The sequence below is a fragment of the Dreissena polymorpha genome, chromosome 4 (genome assembly GCF_020536995.1).
Source record: "Dreissena polymorpha isolate Duluth1 chromosome 4, UMN_Dpol_1.0, whole genome shotgun sequence".
In the NCBI taxonomy this organism is placed as follows: domain Eukaryota; kingdom Metazoa; phylum Mollusca; class Bivalvia; order Myida; family Dreissenidae; genus Dreissena; species Dreissena polymorpha.
In genome coordinates this window covers 137,948,145-137,963,796 of record NC_068358.1, presented here as the reverse complement: position 1 = coordinate 137,963,796, position 15,652 = coordinate 137,948,145, and the positions used below count along the sequence as shown (strand labels likewise).

The following is a 15,652-nucleotide window of genomic DNA, read 5'->3' as shown; positions in this document are numbered from 1 at the left end:
ATTAGTCACAGATAATTTTTTCTACCATGATCCAGGGTGCAGGATCACGTGACTTTTGGGGGTTCCACCTTATAACTTTAAAGGGATCTTTTCACGGTTTGGTAAATTAACAAAATTGAAAAAAGTTGTTTCAGATTCGCAAATTTTCGTTTTAGTTATGATATTTGTGAGGAAACAGTGTTACTGAACATTTACCATGGTCTAATATAGCCAATATATTCATCTTTTGACGATTTAAAAACCTAAAAATTATAAAGCGTTGCAACGCGAAACGATTGAATAATTTGGAGTGTTCTGCTGTTGTCGTTAAATTTTGTGAAACTACGAAGATTACTGATATAATGCATAAAATACTTCTATCAAGTATGCTTGGCAGAATAGCCGTGCGGGCTAATGCTCTTTTAGTTCAGGTTACTCCAGGACTCCGGGGGTCACTGGTTCGAGTCCAGCTTCGGCTACTTTTTTATTCTTTTTTTAATTTTATTATAGATGTTTTACTGGAGCTTTTAAGATCCAATGTTTACATTTATCAATATAAAGCATTTAATGACTAATTTCAAAACATGCCAAAAACTGTGAAAAGGCCCCTTTAATGAGTTTAACACGACGGTAAGTGGTGCTTTATTTCAATTAACTTTTTTAAACAAGTTTTCTTAAGAATTAAAAATAGTGCATAAAAGACAGATTTTTATGCTACTTATGGCAATGTGAATAACATCAGAATTACTTTATTAAATGAGCATGTGTTCTTGGTCAAATATTCCATATATACTGCATCATTGTACACGGCTATGTTTTATTTACGCAACGTGAAATTTTGTCACTGATTTCAGACGTATTCAATGATTTATTCTTATGCCTTAAGATATCGACACAAACTGCAAAACAAACTGTCTTTTATATGCTATAGATTCTGCAAATGTATTTCAATAACTTGAGATATTTGCAAAAATAAAGTTCGTAACGGTGTGATTATATTCTGTCCAGCCCGTGTGTAAACCCTGAAAACCCCGTTGATTCTGTACCGTGGACCACAGAACTGTAAAAAAAAACGTTCTCATCAAAAATTATTTACTGAATCGTTTTTTCCCCAAAAGCTGTCGTTAAATATGTGAACATAAATAAACATACACATATGTTTACGGGAAATTATTTATTGCAATCATCAACGAGCTAAACACAAAATTATCGACATAAAACACCGAAAAGATAAATCATACAGCACTTAGAATGCTTATAAATAGAAAACAAGTTTATGTTGATGGCACTGTAACTATCCAACTATAGACAACAAAAGAACAAAATAACAAAAATACGCTATGTTGAAATACATAACATAAAATTCACAAAAGGGAATGCTAACTTTACTTGGACTGTAGTTTGAACATTTTTACAACGAACGATTTAAAGAAAAAACATTTATGGTAAAAGTCGCTTTAAGGATACGCGGTTTCCCCTAAAGAGTGTCGCGTGCACTTGTCAATGACTGTATTGCAAGGTTTTATCATGTTGTCAATGGTATATATGCACCAATCAAAAATGGCACTAAAATAAGCAATAACATATTTTAATAACTTTCATAAGTGCATGTCCACAGAACAATGTTCTTAGTACAAGTACTAACAATCAATAAACGTGTTATATCCACGTCGGAAACGTTCACGCGACAAGGATGTGGATTTGATGAGGAAAACATGTGGGGACATTATATAATGGAAATCGTTGGGTAACGTTACTCACAGGCTGACAAAAGCCGTAATTTGTCCGAAATGCTGCAAGAACGAAGAATTTGCAAGATTACGTGTAGTTGATAAGGACATAGAGTCATTGTGTGATTCATATGGGTGTTATACTACAATATGGTGATATTTTTTTATATAAAACTTTAAAAGTCCTTTTCTAATGAAAACAGGTAGCAAAGTTAAATGGGCGAGGAGGTTTGGTTTGACAAGAAGGAAAAGTAAATACCATGTGCTATCAAATATTATTACAGGGTGAATTTAAAACAGATACAATGGTAAAGTGTTAGAACACACTGACTGTACAACAACAAATAACTAAAATATGAATGAAATAATATAAAAAGGAACAATATACCAACAAAAACATACAACTCAATAGTCATTTTCCATTATGTTCATTATCAGCTCTGTTCTAGTTTAGAACACGTCAACAGTTATGATCTGAAATCAAACATCTACGCATCTTCTTATAATTAGAATGAACTAAGATTAAAACAATTAGTTCATAAGCATACACAAACGCTCAGTGTGGCATTCTATATAAAAACAATACTTACACTAACATCCTACAAGGACTATACATTGTGTTTGCATATCTGTTATACAATATTATAACCACGTACTCGCCGGTATTCATATAGACAAAGAACAAAATAAGCGTTCAAAAATATACGTTAACAATGCAGAAAGTAAAACCCAACTTGAGCACAACTTAGTATATTATAATTCTCTTAAAAATTGAACAAAACATTTTTAATCTTTATAAAATCCTGCTTTAATCGAAATAATTCTCGCACGTAAAAATTCTCGCAAAAGAGTTATTTATTGCAAATTAAATTACTCATAATCCTTGACATAAGTCGCAATTTGGTTCTTTAGTAATACTGTTTAATGCATGCAGGATGTTTCTAATTGCACAGGCTCATTCCTTTGTTGTAAAAAATTTACAAAGCTACATACGAATTTCAAAGCGCATCCACAACATTACTGAGTAGGTAAGTAAATCAATGAAACGATCATAATGTCGTCAGCTACTCTCAGTCGGTAAACTGACAGTGGATTTACAGAGTCAAGTTGTATATGTCCAACGGGTTTCCTAATTCGTTGCTATGGTTTGCCACCTGAGGTTACTCCGGTCCAGCGTCGGTCGTGTTCAACGGAAGTTCCCGTCTCGCGGACTTCCTCCTCTTTGTTTTCAGGCGCTTGCTTTTCTTGCGCGCCTTGAAATCGGCTTCAATGGCCATCTCCACGTCATAGCAGAACTGAGGCAGAATGTAACCAAAGTCAGCCGTTGACAGCAGGTCAGGTGTCATTATGCGTTCCTGTGGCGTCTTAGGCCGCAAACCTCGCGCCGATGCCTTCCGAAGTTGGCCTAATTTCTTCAATTTCAGTTTATTTCCGACTTGAAGATGGCCGGTGGGTGGTTTACTGCTTAGTGGCGGAAGTCGCACAGATTTCAGAGAGAGACTTTCTTTTTCTCTAATGGCTGCAACATGTCCATTAGAAATCGGTGCATCAATCTCCTTGGCTGATAACGTGTTGTCAACTCTCGTAGGCAGTTGTCGTTCATATTTATGATTAAACATAGGCTTCTCACCACCTGGCTTTGAATCTGGCAACATGTCGTCCACTTCTGAAATCGGAAGTGAAATATTATAAAAAGATGTTTCCACAATTGTAAATCGTGTTGGCAGCCTATGATTCTCGTTAATATATTTTGTTAACTTCTTATTTTGCTTGTATTTTGACTGTTGAACTATGGACCACATAATACGGAGTCGGTTTGTGGTTTAGTGAATATTAAAATAGAATTAATTATAGAGCATAGTGGCATTTTCTACATGTAAGTGGAAAATATTAATAGTACTTTTATTTTAATTGATTTTAATTTATCACTTGGAATTATCAAATTTAGTTTGGAATTATTGAAATACAGTTTCTCGAGACCATTCGCAAACTCAAATATCCGCTTGCCTTTCGGGGTCTGTATGGAGCGGCCGGTGGAGGACGCCACGCGAGACGCCTGTTTACGGTTCCGGCAGTCCCTGTATATGAAGACACCAGCGACGACGGCCGCGGCAACAATACCAACGGCCAAAAGGGCAACAGCTACTATGAAGCCGGTTCCGTATTCCTCTGGATTTTCTGTAACTGGTGCGCTAGCTAGGGCCGGGTCCACTGAAGAGTGAAAGACAGTGGTATAAGTTGTGAAACTACGAAAGTACATATGGTTTATTGATAGCGAGACGAAAGCTTCATTATTATGTGTAAAGACGCCTTTTAATTGCAAGTAAAATGGTTAAACATCTGTTAACAATAACACATCATAAAATTAACCTAATTAGCGCATAAGTTCTCATTTTAGAAAAAAATACTATTCTACACATGAAATAAGAAATCATACATCGTTAAAATTTGCGCTAATTAGGTTGAGATAACTGAATGATAACATGTTTTTTCTAATACATTTAATAAAAGTCAACTTACACTGTTAAGATATGTATTCATCTCATCCTTCAAAGAAAATTGGAACTCCGCGTGAAATAAACAACGCAAAACTTTTTTTTCAAAAATACAGCGCGGTCAAACATTCCCCCCTAATTAGCGCAAACTGGTACACCAAAGGTCACCCATAAGTCCATACCACATGTTACACGTGTCTTTAGTTGGGTTACACCACACTACAAGGTGACAAGCGTGAGTTCTTACCGCATGATGGTGCAATTCCGCTCCAGCCAGTGCCGTCAAATTTACACGTGCGTGTAGAGCCGCCCACTAAGATGAAGTTGACGTTGCACGTGTACGTCACGGTGGTTTTGTCAAGAGAGACGTCGAAATAACCGTTGGAGATAAGTGGAGGGATCAGACAAACTACAAAAGAGCACATGACAATATTGGCCTTTTTTAATTATTGTATTTATCTCCCACTAATATTTAAGTGTTATCCTATTGAGTTCTTAAAAAGGTATTAAAAATAATGAAAGTCTTGGTAAAAAATAAAGTTCATATTTAAAATTGTTTTAAAGTTTCTTCTACAATTAGGGTGTTTGAAAAAAGTGGGTAAGCAATGAGTTTTTTTATGGCAGTGCAAACCATGTCGATCTTGAATAAACCAACTAAATTAAGTCGGATAATGCTATAAAACCAACAAGAGTGCATCCATACGAACCACATGTCGGACTTGGGCGGTCCCAATTTCCGGTCACTTGACACGTCAACGTCCCCAGAGACGTCAGCTCGTACCCGCTCAAGCAAGTATAGGTTGCCGTGGTAACGGTGCCGGTGGTTGTCATAGATACACTTCCGCTGGTTATGGTACCCGGCGTCGGACATGAAACTATTAACGCGCGCGTACATGTATATTGAAAACATGAAAATGTATAGATTATACTTATCAATAAATTAAAAAAATATAATAATTTCAAGACACGAATGTCTCTTAGTTTTTACTAAATAAATACAAGATACGGATGCCTACACGTTACTTTAAACATATTTTATTTCCAAATAATGACATTGTAAAATATATACATTGGTCCATACATACATTGTCTACACGACACATGTTCGGACACATAACAATCCCGGCTTTTTAACGGGACTTGTTTCCACAAAAAATCACCTTTATATAACAGTTATACTTTTAAACATTACAACAAAAGGAAAATAATTCTGCACAACCTGGTCGCAGTCAATTTGCATTTATTCACAATCTAGTACACTATATTGTTAGTACATCGCGTTGTGAAAGTGTGTTAAATCCGCCCAGAAGTTTAGTACGCAATTTGTTGGAAAGTAAGTATATTATATAATGGAATCCAAACGTCCGTAATTCTGTAAAATGAGTAAAAGCTAAAAAAAACTTTACGATCATATGTACATTTAGGTCGTTCAGGTCTGAGGTCGTAAAAGTCTGAGCAGGTAAAACAGACAACGGGCCATTATTCTGCGAAAACAGGTCAAGACAATATTCCTTCTTTACTGAGCTTCTTTACTGATCGCATACATAGGGAAATTCATCGAGCAGTTCTAGATGAATTTACCATACAAACTTCGAGGTCCGAACGTACGAACGGATTGACGGACAAGTGCGCTGCTATATGAAACAACTTTTGTGGAGGCATAATATGTATGACTTTACTTGGGTAACATTAGTCCTGCACCAGATTCGTTAAAATTAGCATGTTGTTAGGATACCAAGCGCAGATCAGATATATGAATAGTGTAAGCCATAACTGCGCTCAAAATATGTCGATTACGACCTACCAGCCACATACAGTACACGGCATGACAATAGTCGAGTGTTAGGTTTCGTCCTATTCGACCAGCCATTACGACTTCAAATTGAACTATATTTAATCTTAATCTCTCTTTGTTAGATGCAGCTGGTAATGACTTGCTTTGTCTGACTTGATTTTAACCCTTACACGAAGGACAATTTATAGAATTAGTTTAAAATACAACAAGAGAGCGAAATAAATTTAGGTTCGTATATATGTAGACCACTTTTGACTACATTGTATGTATGTTTACTCATGGGATTCAAGCCTAATGGATTCTGAAATAAAACCTATGAAAAACCTAAAACCTATAATTTTCTAAGTAATTTTGTAAATTAGTTATGATCAGATCAATGTTTTCGAAGCATTGAGTCAGGATGTAAATGCAAATTACCACAGGTGGGAGGGCTTGAGTTCCATTGACCGTTTGATTGACAGGTAAGCTCGCTTGTTCCCTTCAGTGTGGAACCACTATCACACCGGAAGCTGGCAATCGTGTGTGTACCGTTCGTGGTGTAAGTGATTGTACCAGTACCGGCAACAGGCAGCGTCTGACACACGGCTGAATAAGCGAACATGTAATTGTAAAAGTGAATTGGTCGATGCAAAACAATGCCTGGAAATTTAAGTTATAACTTTAGATATTTTAAAAGTAATTTTATTGACGAAGTATGCCCAGTACATGGACGTCGTTATAAACCCATGGATGAATGCATGTTTTAATACGCACTACAAGATGGGTCGGCTCCCTGCCAGCCACTTCCGTCACTCATACAGAGCCGGGAGTTCAGACCGCTCAGCGAGTAGCCGCGGTCACAGCGGTACGCCGCCGCCGTAGCGCCGGCACTATCCGACACCGACACCCCGCCATTCGCTATCGCCAGCGGGAAGTTGCACTCTGCAAAAGTTTATCTTTGATTTTATATATAGCACAACCGTCAACATAATCTTTTATTTTAAGAGGTACGTTATTGCGTAAAAAGACCAAATTCATATTAGTGTTCGCAAAAAAAGAGGCAATTAAAGATGGTGATCACACTATGAAAACAAACATGGTGTAGTTTTTTTATTAATCAAAAATTGCCATCTAAAATTTGCATGTTTACTACATAAAAGGTTTTGTAGGAAGTCTTTAAAGACATTCACATATCTGCATTATACATATATCACTGAAAAATGCTACTAACTGCACGTCGGGGCAGACTTATCCCAATTTCCGTCCGTCTTGCAGGTGAGCTGTGAGGCGCCGCTGATGTAATATCCGGTCGCACATGAGAACGAGGCTGTGGTGACGCCCCCTGACGAGTTTACTATTACCGTCCCACTGCTCGGGTCAACCAAATCCGGGCACTTGGCTGAAAATGGTTGCCTTGATAAGTGGTTTGAATTTAAATATTATTTAAGCGACACAAACAAATCTTCATCGCATCCTGCATTGTTTCGCGACGTCATAATGTCCGACAAGTAACATGTCTAATATTTAACGGCGATTGTTCAAAAACAGTAAACAAATGTTTTGTATTACTCTATGCATTTCTATAGTAACACATACTGGATCAATGTTTGGTCACCTGACAAGATATTTTGATAAGATAAAGTACCGTTTTCCGTGTTGTTTCATACGGAAATGACATCTTCAAGTTTGTACTTTAAGTAAGCGTCGCATGCACAACAATAGTGATTTGCATGCAGTTATGTTTCCTTTTCTATTTGTCCGTTTGCTTAACCAACACTTAATAAAACTGCTTTCTACCGATTATGTTTGCGCCAGCCGCGCCAGTATACTCGCAAGGAGAAAAGCAACACGTGTTATGTAGAGAGGCTATGGTAACGCCTTATATTGCTTTAGTCGTGGCTTAAAATAAATAATCAAATGGCGCCTCTTTGATGCTATGCATACACGGTTTTCTTGTATAATACTCGTATTTAAGTGTTTAAAACAGATGAGCATTATTTTACATACCACAAGTGGGAGGTTGGAAGTTCCACGTGCCGTCGCTCCTGCACGTGATTGGGGAAATCCCATTGAGGGTGTAACCGGTGAGGCAGCTGTAAGTTGCCTTAGTGTTTAATCCGTCTGAGGTCATCAAAACGGATCCACCAGTCGGAGACGGAAGTGTGGCACACGTGGCTGCAAAAGGAAGTTCAGATTACCAAATTTTGAAAATAATAACATCACTGAAGAGTTACTATTGCTAAAACATAAGCTTTTGGTGAATATTGCAGAGGTTCTCTAGAATACTGTTTGATTGATAATAGTGTTTGTTTCCAAGTATAGGTAAATATGCTGAGTTTACTACAGTATCATCTTACGTAGTTAACGATGATTTTATGGTTTTGTTCTGATATGAAAGATATACTATAGTTAATTCATTTACATTAACTTTGCTAAAGCCTTGTCGGGGAAAAATTCAGGGAACAAAATGAGTTGACTGTGATAAAGGATTTCTCTATCTCAACGACGAATAAGACAGGGTATATAACAGGTAAAACGGTACATCAGTATTTAATTCTCAGATTAATAAATAACTGCATGATGTCAAAGCCTGTCTTATCCTTACTGCACGTGGGATCGGTGTCGCTCCAGCCACTTCCGGTACTGCTGCACGTCCGGGTGCTGACCCCGCTGATTGAATAGCCTATATGGCACATGTAAGTCGCCTTGCTGCCGTCGGAAGTGACGTTCCCGTTCACGACGGATGGCGGCCCTATGCATGCTGCAATGCAAGTAAACGAAAATATGTAAGAACATAGTTTTAACAAATTGCATTTATGTCATCATGTTATCATAAAATAAAGTTCTTACTCTGCATACTCCAATGTCTTTTGTGTGTGTTTCTGTGAAGTTTTTTGATAGCATCCGAGATTTAACCACAAAAAGATGTTACTCTTGCACTCTTGTGAAATGTGACAAATGGATTTTATGAGTCTCATATTTTTGAAAAATACTTGAGAGAAACTTTTACTAACATACATCGAGTACTATATTTATATTTTATTTTCCCATGCAAATCAATTTAGAACAAGATGATCAAGCATCCAAGGACTATGCTTAACTGTCTTCCATGCATATTGAAACTGTCAGCGTAGGGGACATAAGACCTTTGTACAGCTTATTCATTGTATACATTTACAAACGTTTGTAAACAGTTCCCAAATTGTGTGGGTCATAAAACAAGCTACAGTCAGAGATAACTTTTTAAGCAAAAATCACGTTAATGTATATACAATCACGTGTGCTGAAATGGAAAGGCGCGCATGTAGTGTTTTACAACTTGAAACCACGCCGAAAACTTACTGCATGTGGGGGCTGATAAGCTCCAACTTCCGTCCGGGTTGCACAGCCGGATTGTGACGCCATTGAGGCTATAACCGGACGAGCAAGAGTAGGTGGCGCTCGTCTTTGTCCCGGACGTCAGTAGCGTCACTCTGCCGCTCGACGGGTTGTCAAGTGTTGCACATTTTACTAGAATTTGTGAATTAAACGAAGGCGTTATTTTCGTATACTCTTCAATTCTTATGCTAAAATCTTGCAGTTATATTGTTGACTAACCTGGCTCGCAGAATTAAAGTAGAGAATTTATTTTATCTAAACGTAGAAGCATAGTATGATGATAGAATGTAACACAGGATAGGACACATTTACACAGGATAGGACACATTTACACAGGATAGGACACATTTACACAGGATAGTACACATTTACACAGGATAGGACACATTTACACAGGATAGGACACATTTACACAGGATGGACACATTTACACAGGATAGGGCACATTTACACAGGATATGACACATTTACACAGGATAGGACACATTTACACAGGATAGGACACATTTACACAGGATGGACACATTTACACAGGATAGGGCACATTTACACAGGATATGACACATTTACACAGGATAGGACACATTTACACAGGATAGGACACATTTACACAGGATAGGACACATTTACACAGGATAGGACACATTTACACAGGATAGGACACATTTACACAGGATAGGACACATTTACACAGGATAGGACACATTTACACAGGATAGGACACACTATTAGTTGATTGAAAACACAATTAGTCTTAACTTAATAAGCTGCTTACATATGTTACATTTACTGGTTAATAATCATCGTGCATGTATAACAATTATTCAATTGATCTGATAATAAATGCTCTTCGAAATTCCGATAAATGTCTGGACCGGGAAAACTTTGAAACCGATGTGACTCCATTTTTGTCCGATTCGAATTTTTTTATTGAGAGGCGTTTTACGTTGCGACCGTTTTGCCTGTCCCTATTAAAATTGTGTGTAATATTCATCGGTAAGGGTTACTTAAATTCAACCAAAGACCAGATCAATGCGAATAAATACAGGTGATATTGCTCAAACAACTGAACCTTCACGTGAATTAAGTACTCAATGTCAATAAATTCTTATATCCGTAAAAGGTTAATACCGAAGTAATGACAATGACAAATATATTAACATAATTATACAGTCGTTGCTTTATAAAAAAATACTACAATGTGAGCTTAATTCATACAATTGTTTGCACGCACCACTAGACAGTTTTTTAAAACATCATACACATTTACATAAGTCGTTGTCGTTATTAAAACACATATGAGAAAAGTCTAGATTAAAATTGCACTCAGTTCTTTTATAAGCCCCCGCCCCCCCCCCCCCCCCCCCCCACACACACACACACAGTGACACACACAATCATAACATATATCCCACTGCCCCTCACAGCAAGTCCAAAACAAAAATATGGAATATCTGACGAAATTCAACATATTTTGTACATATTTAACTATAAGTAAAGTTGAGCAGGATTATAAACTTAATCAGAAGCATTGGACGCACGCAAATCCAACATTTAGTTAATATGTAAAATATGTAAACACTTATACAGCACATTACCTTTATAAACCTAGATCTCCACATATATGATTTAATAATATTTAAATCCCAACAAATAAAGAAAATAGGAAAATTCCATGCACCACATGTCGGCTGAACAGGGCTCCAAACTCCGGTTGACTGGCACGTTATTTGGTTATCACCGTTGAGAGTAAAGCCAACGTTGCATGTATACGTCGCTGACGTCTGTATGCCGTTTGTTGTTAACGAATAACTGCCTCCGACTACCGTAGTTAACGTCACACATGTTGCTGAAAGGGTACACATCAAATGGACAAATCAAACTTTATCGTTAAGTGTTCAGACCTTTTGCACATTTCTAGCATTGTCTAAATATAATTATTCAAGCAATCATACACGTTTATTATAAATATCAAACATCGATTCGTTGACAAGTATTTTTAATATGATCCGAATTATAATTATTAAATCAGATAACATAAAAACGAAAATACACACATAAATGAACATTGAACTTGGCTTTTTGCCAGAAAGTGTGAAGTATACATAACATTATCATGGGTTGATAATGGAATGCTCTCAACCAACATCATCAGCATGGATTCCGCCGCCATGGAGTGTTTCAGCCCTTTATTCCATGAACACTCTGGTGGCGGTGGGCCCACAGTGGTGATCAATCACTGTTTGTCGGTTGATGCTTCCAGCTCTTCTCCTCTCGTTTAAGCCACAGCCAACTTGACGCCCTCTCAGCTGCTTGGCTCAGTGTCTGGATAGCCCCCCTTCTGCCTCTTCCAGTAGCCCAAAGTGCAGTCATCAGTCTGCACACTGACTGGGAACAGAAACCTCTTGCGCCGACTTCTACCGGGAACAGCCAAGTACGACAGCCACGTTGCTTACAGAGATCAAGGAGCTTTGAGTACTTTGCTTTACGTAAGCCTCGTCACACCTTGTCTCCCATGGTACTGTCAGCTCGATGACGATGTGCTTCTTCCCTGACTTTAACCACAGTACGACATCTGGTCGTAGGGTCGTCTGGACCACGTCTGGGAATACAAGTATCTTCCCCAAATCCACATCTATATTCCAGCCAGTTGTGCCATCTAAGATTGACAACCTGTGTGTCGTTTGCGTTTTACTGGTCTCACCAGTCTTCACGAAGGATATGAGCTTATGAGCAGGGTGGTTCCCTCGTTCCTTCTTGGTCTCTCCTTCCAGCCAGTCAGCCAGCTCTCTGAGTACTGAGTCGTGCCTCCATCGGTACCTCCCCTGTGTCAGAGCTGTAGAGCAGGATGACAGCACATGTTCTAGTGTGCCGATTCTGTCGCACAGACTGCATTTGGGATCCGTTGTGTGTCCCCGTCGGCATAGGTTGGCTGGATATGGTAGAAGGTCATAGACAGACCTGAGGAGGAACGAAAATCTCAGTGGCTCGTATTTCCAGATTTCTCCCCAGGTCAACTTCCTGTATGTGGTGTTCCACGTGGTCCATGTTCCCTGCGCTCCCATCTCAACTGCCCTAGCCTGTCTTGCGCTCTCCTCCTCTCTTCTGACCTCTGACTGTATCATTGCTCGTCTCTCCTTCTGGTCTGATCTGCTCCACAATACGGTCTTGGTTGCGCCGATCCCCTGACGTCCAACGGCAGTCACTCCGGCAATGTCTTTGTGCTTGAGGTTGCTCTCTGCCTTGCCCACATACACTTTTTGCTAGTACGGGTTTCAATCCCTGCTCCCCGAATACAGTCATCCGGAGAATCCCTCAGAGTCAGCACAAGTCTTGTCGTCTTTGCGATTTTGAAATCTTCTACCAGTGAAGATAGTGGGAGCTGCAGCTTGTTGGTCTTCCCGTAGAGTCCAATCCTTGTGAAACTTGGCGGTACTCCGGGCCACTTTCTGAGGTGCCTGCTGGTAGTCCTCTCTTGGGCTTCGACTGTCGTAATAGCAACCTCGTACAACATCAGTGGCCAGAGTGGTATTGGGAGCAATGCATGCTGGTACAACCAGGCTTTGAACTTCCCTGGTAGTCCACAGCGATCAATCTTCTTTAGGCCATCTTCTACCTGTTGCTTGAGCTTCTTGGCATTGTCTCGATCTCGTAGACTTGCATCAAACCATTTCCCAAGGCACTTTATTGGGCTTTTCACTATGGACGGGATCTCCTCATTCTGTATGTGGAGCTTGAATCTTTTTGTTGTCTGTCCCTTCTTAATGACGAGGGCTCTGGATTTGACTGCCTTGAACTTCATTCTTCCCCATGAGGCGCCGTCTGTCAGGGCCGTCAGCATCCACCTAGCTTGGATATGCGTTGTAGTCGACAATGTGAGGTCGTCCATAAAACCTCTGCTTGATGGGAGATAGATTCCCGATTCCGTCTTTGGACCTCTCGTCTCGCGTTGAGCCGCGTTTATCAGAAGGTTCATCCCCATAATGATAAGAACCACGGAAACAGTGCATCCTGTCACGATTCCCCTTTCCAGCTTCTGCCATCCAGTTAGCTGGTCACCTACAGCAAACCGTAGCCGAATGACATCCATGAAGCTGGTGATGATCTTCTGTACGTGGCCATCTACATGGTAGTGCTGGAGGGCTGTGTAGATCAGCTGGTGTGGAATGGATCCATACGCGTTGGCTAAGTCAAGCCAGACAATGGTAAGGTCCTTCCTGCCTTCTTTCGCCTCACGAATGAGCTGTGTGATTGCGCTGGTGTGCTCCATACAGCCGGAGAAACCAGGAACTCCCCTCTTCTGAACTGAAGTGTCAATGTACTTGTTTCCAGTCAAGAAAGATGTCAGACGCCTTGCAAGAATAGCTAAGAATATTTTTCCCTCGACGTTGAGCAACGAGATCGTTCGGAACTGGTTGACTGTCTTGGAGTTCTTTTCCTTTGGTGTAAATACTCCGTCTGCTTCCTTCCATGCGTCTGGAATCTCCTCCATACAACCCTAAGAAGCCTCCACAACCGCTTTATAAGTAATGGGCACATCTTGTATACTTTATACGGGATGGCGTTGGGTCCGGGCGCTAAAGCGCATCTTGCTTTCCTGATGGTATCCTTAACTTCCCCCAGTGTTGGTTTCAAGACATCTAACGGCTTCTCTGGTTCCTTAGCTGGGTCTATTCGTTCACAGTCCGCTAGCGGTGCCTCTCGATTGGGGTCAGAGTGTGTAGAATGGAGATATCTTTCAACCTCTTCAAGTGATGCTTCTAACTTCCCTGACTGTTCTTTGTCGAGTAAGGATCTTGCAAACTTGTATGGGTTGGCTGTGAATGCTGCTCTCTTCTTTGCCCTTTCCCTGGCTTTCCTTCTTGTGTTTTCGGCTTTCCGTAGTGACATCAGCTCTGACCGTAGTGTTTGCCGGAGTTGCGTTTGTCCAGTCCTTTCCGTAGGTGAACTGGTTCGGTATCTTGAGGTCAGCTGTCTGAGTTCGTGTCTCAGATTCTGTATACGGGTCTGCCGTCTGTTAGGTTTTGGAGGTTCTTTTCATGCAACTCCCTCATCAAGTCCAAACCTCTCCCTCCCTTTCGAGTAGATAAGGGTGGTGAGGGTGGTGAGTTTCCGATCCACTGGTCCTTGCAAGAATGTTTTGAGGATGATGTCGAGATCCTCGTGGAGTTGTTTCCATGATTTCTTGTAGGACGCCTTGAGCCACATGATTCTTTCTTTCCTGGTTCTAGTGGCAGCATCTTGCATTGGTCTATCCGGAACATAATGCAAAAGAGAATACGTTGTTGGTTTCCATAATTATCTCTTAAAGAACTCTGAACAACGAACTTACTGCATGCGGGATTGGTGCCGCTCCAGCCACTTCCGTCCGACTGACATGAGCGGGAGGCTGAGCCGATGATGGTTGACCCGAGATTGCACGTGTACAGCGCAACGGAACCGTTCGCGGCTACACTTCCGCCGATAGGGGTGCTAGGGGCATCGCAAGCTGGAAGAATCAAGTTTCTGAGAAGTTTGACCAGTTTATAATGATAACAATTATTCTATTAATTAGGAACACGTTTACATGTATACTTGACTATAGCGGTAACATGTATGATGTACAAACAAAACTCGCATACATGCGCATAATTGTAGCGTTTTCAATCTTGCACACCTGCAAAAGGATAAATTAAAGTATTGATAAACCGATACTGCCAGACTTACTGGAAAGCAATTTTAGTTGAACAAGAATGATTCTCGCAACAACGAAAACACAACTCACAACACGTCGAGTCTGCTCCATCCCAGTTGCCGTCTGTCAAGCACGTGCGGTTGGTCACGCCCTGTAGCGTATATCCTGAGCTGCACGAGTACGTCGCCTTGGTGACCAGGCCGTTCGTGGACAGCGTCACTGTGCCGCTCAACGGATTGGTCAGTGTCTTACAGATAGCTGGTAACAGAAAGGACGCGGATAAGTTTTTGAATTTTTAAATGGATAACGTCCTAAGCAACGGTGACAACTGCAGAATAAAACAATATGTGTTTATGAAACACTATGTAACCCCCATATATTTGATCTTTGACCTTGAAGGATGACCTTGACCATGACCTTCCAACACTCAAAATGTGCAGCTCCACGAGATACACATGCATGCCAAATATCAAGTTGCTATCTTCAATATTGCAAACGTTATGGCAAATGTTAAAGTTTGACGCAAACAAACCAGCAAACAGACCGGGAAAAAAACAATATGCCCCCCAGTAAAGACTGGGGGACATAAAAAAGAAGGGCGTTAACATGTTCAATAAATATG

The 15,652-nt window shown here is 40.1% G+C and overlaps 1 protein-coding gene across 1 annotated transcript in view; it reads right to left on the bottom strand.

Annotated features, from left to right (window-relative positions):
• LOC127878833 (sushi, von Willebrand factor type A, EGF and pentraxin domain-containing protein 1-like) overlaps window positions 1-15,652 on the bottom strand; it is a 47,453-nt gene that overhangs the window by 24,569 nt on the left and 7,232 nt on the right. The window contains exons 8-18 of the mRNA XM_052425358.1: window positions 15,121-15,288; window positions 14,689-14,844; window positions 11,038-11,205; window positions 9,321-9,488; window positions 8,584-8,739; window positions 7,986-8,153; window positions 7,210-7,377; window positions 6,753-6,920; window positions 6,417-6,584; window positions 4,912-5,079; window positions 4,452-4,613 (exon numbers count right to left, since the gene is read on the bottom strand). Of these exons, the coding sequence (XP_052281318.1) occupies window positions 4,452-4,613; window positions 4,912-5,079; window positions 6,417-6,584; window positions 6,753-6,920; window positions 7,210-7,377; window positions 7,986-8,153; window positions 8,584-8,739; window positions 9,321-9,488; window positions 11,038-11,205; window positions 14,689-14,844; window positions 15,121-15,288 (1,818 nt within the window). The remainder of the gene's footprint in view (window positions 1-4,451; window positions 4,614-4,911; window positions 5,080-6,416; window positions 6,585-6,752; window positions 6,921-7,209; window positions 7,378-7,985; window positions 8,154-8,583; window positions 8,740-9,320; window positions 9,489-11,037; window positions 11,206-14,688; window positions 14,845-15,120; window positions 15,289-15,652) is intronic.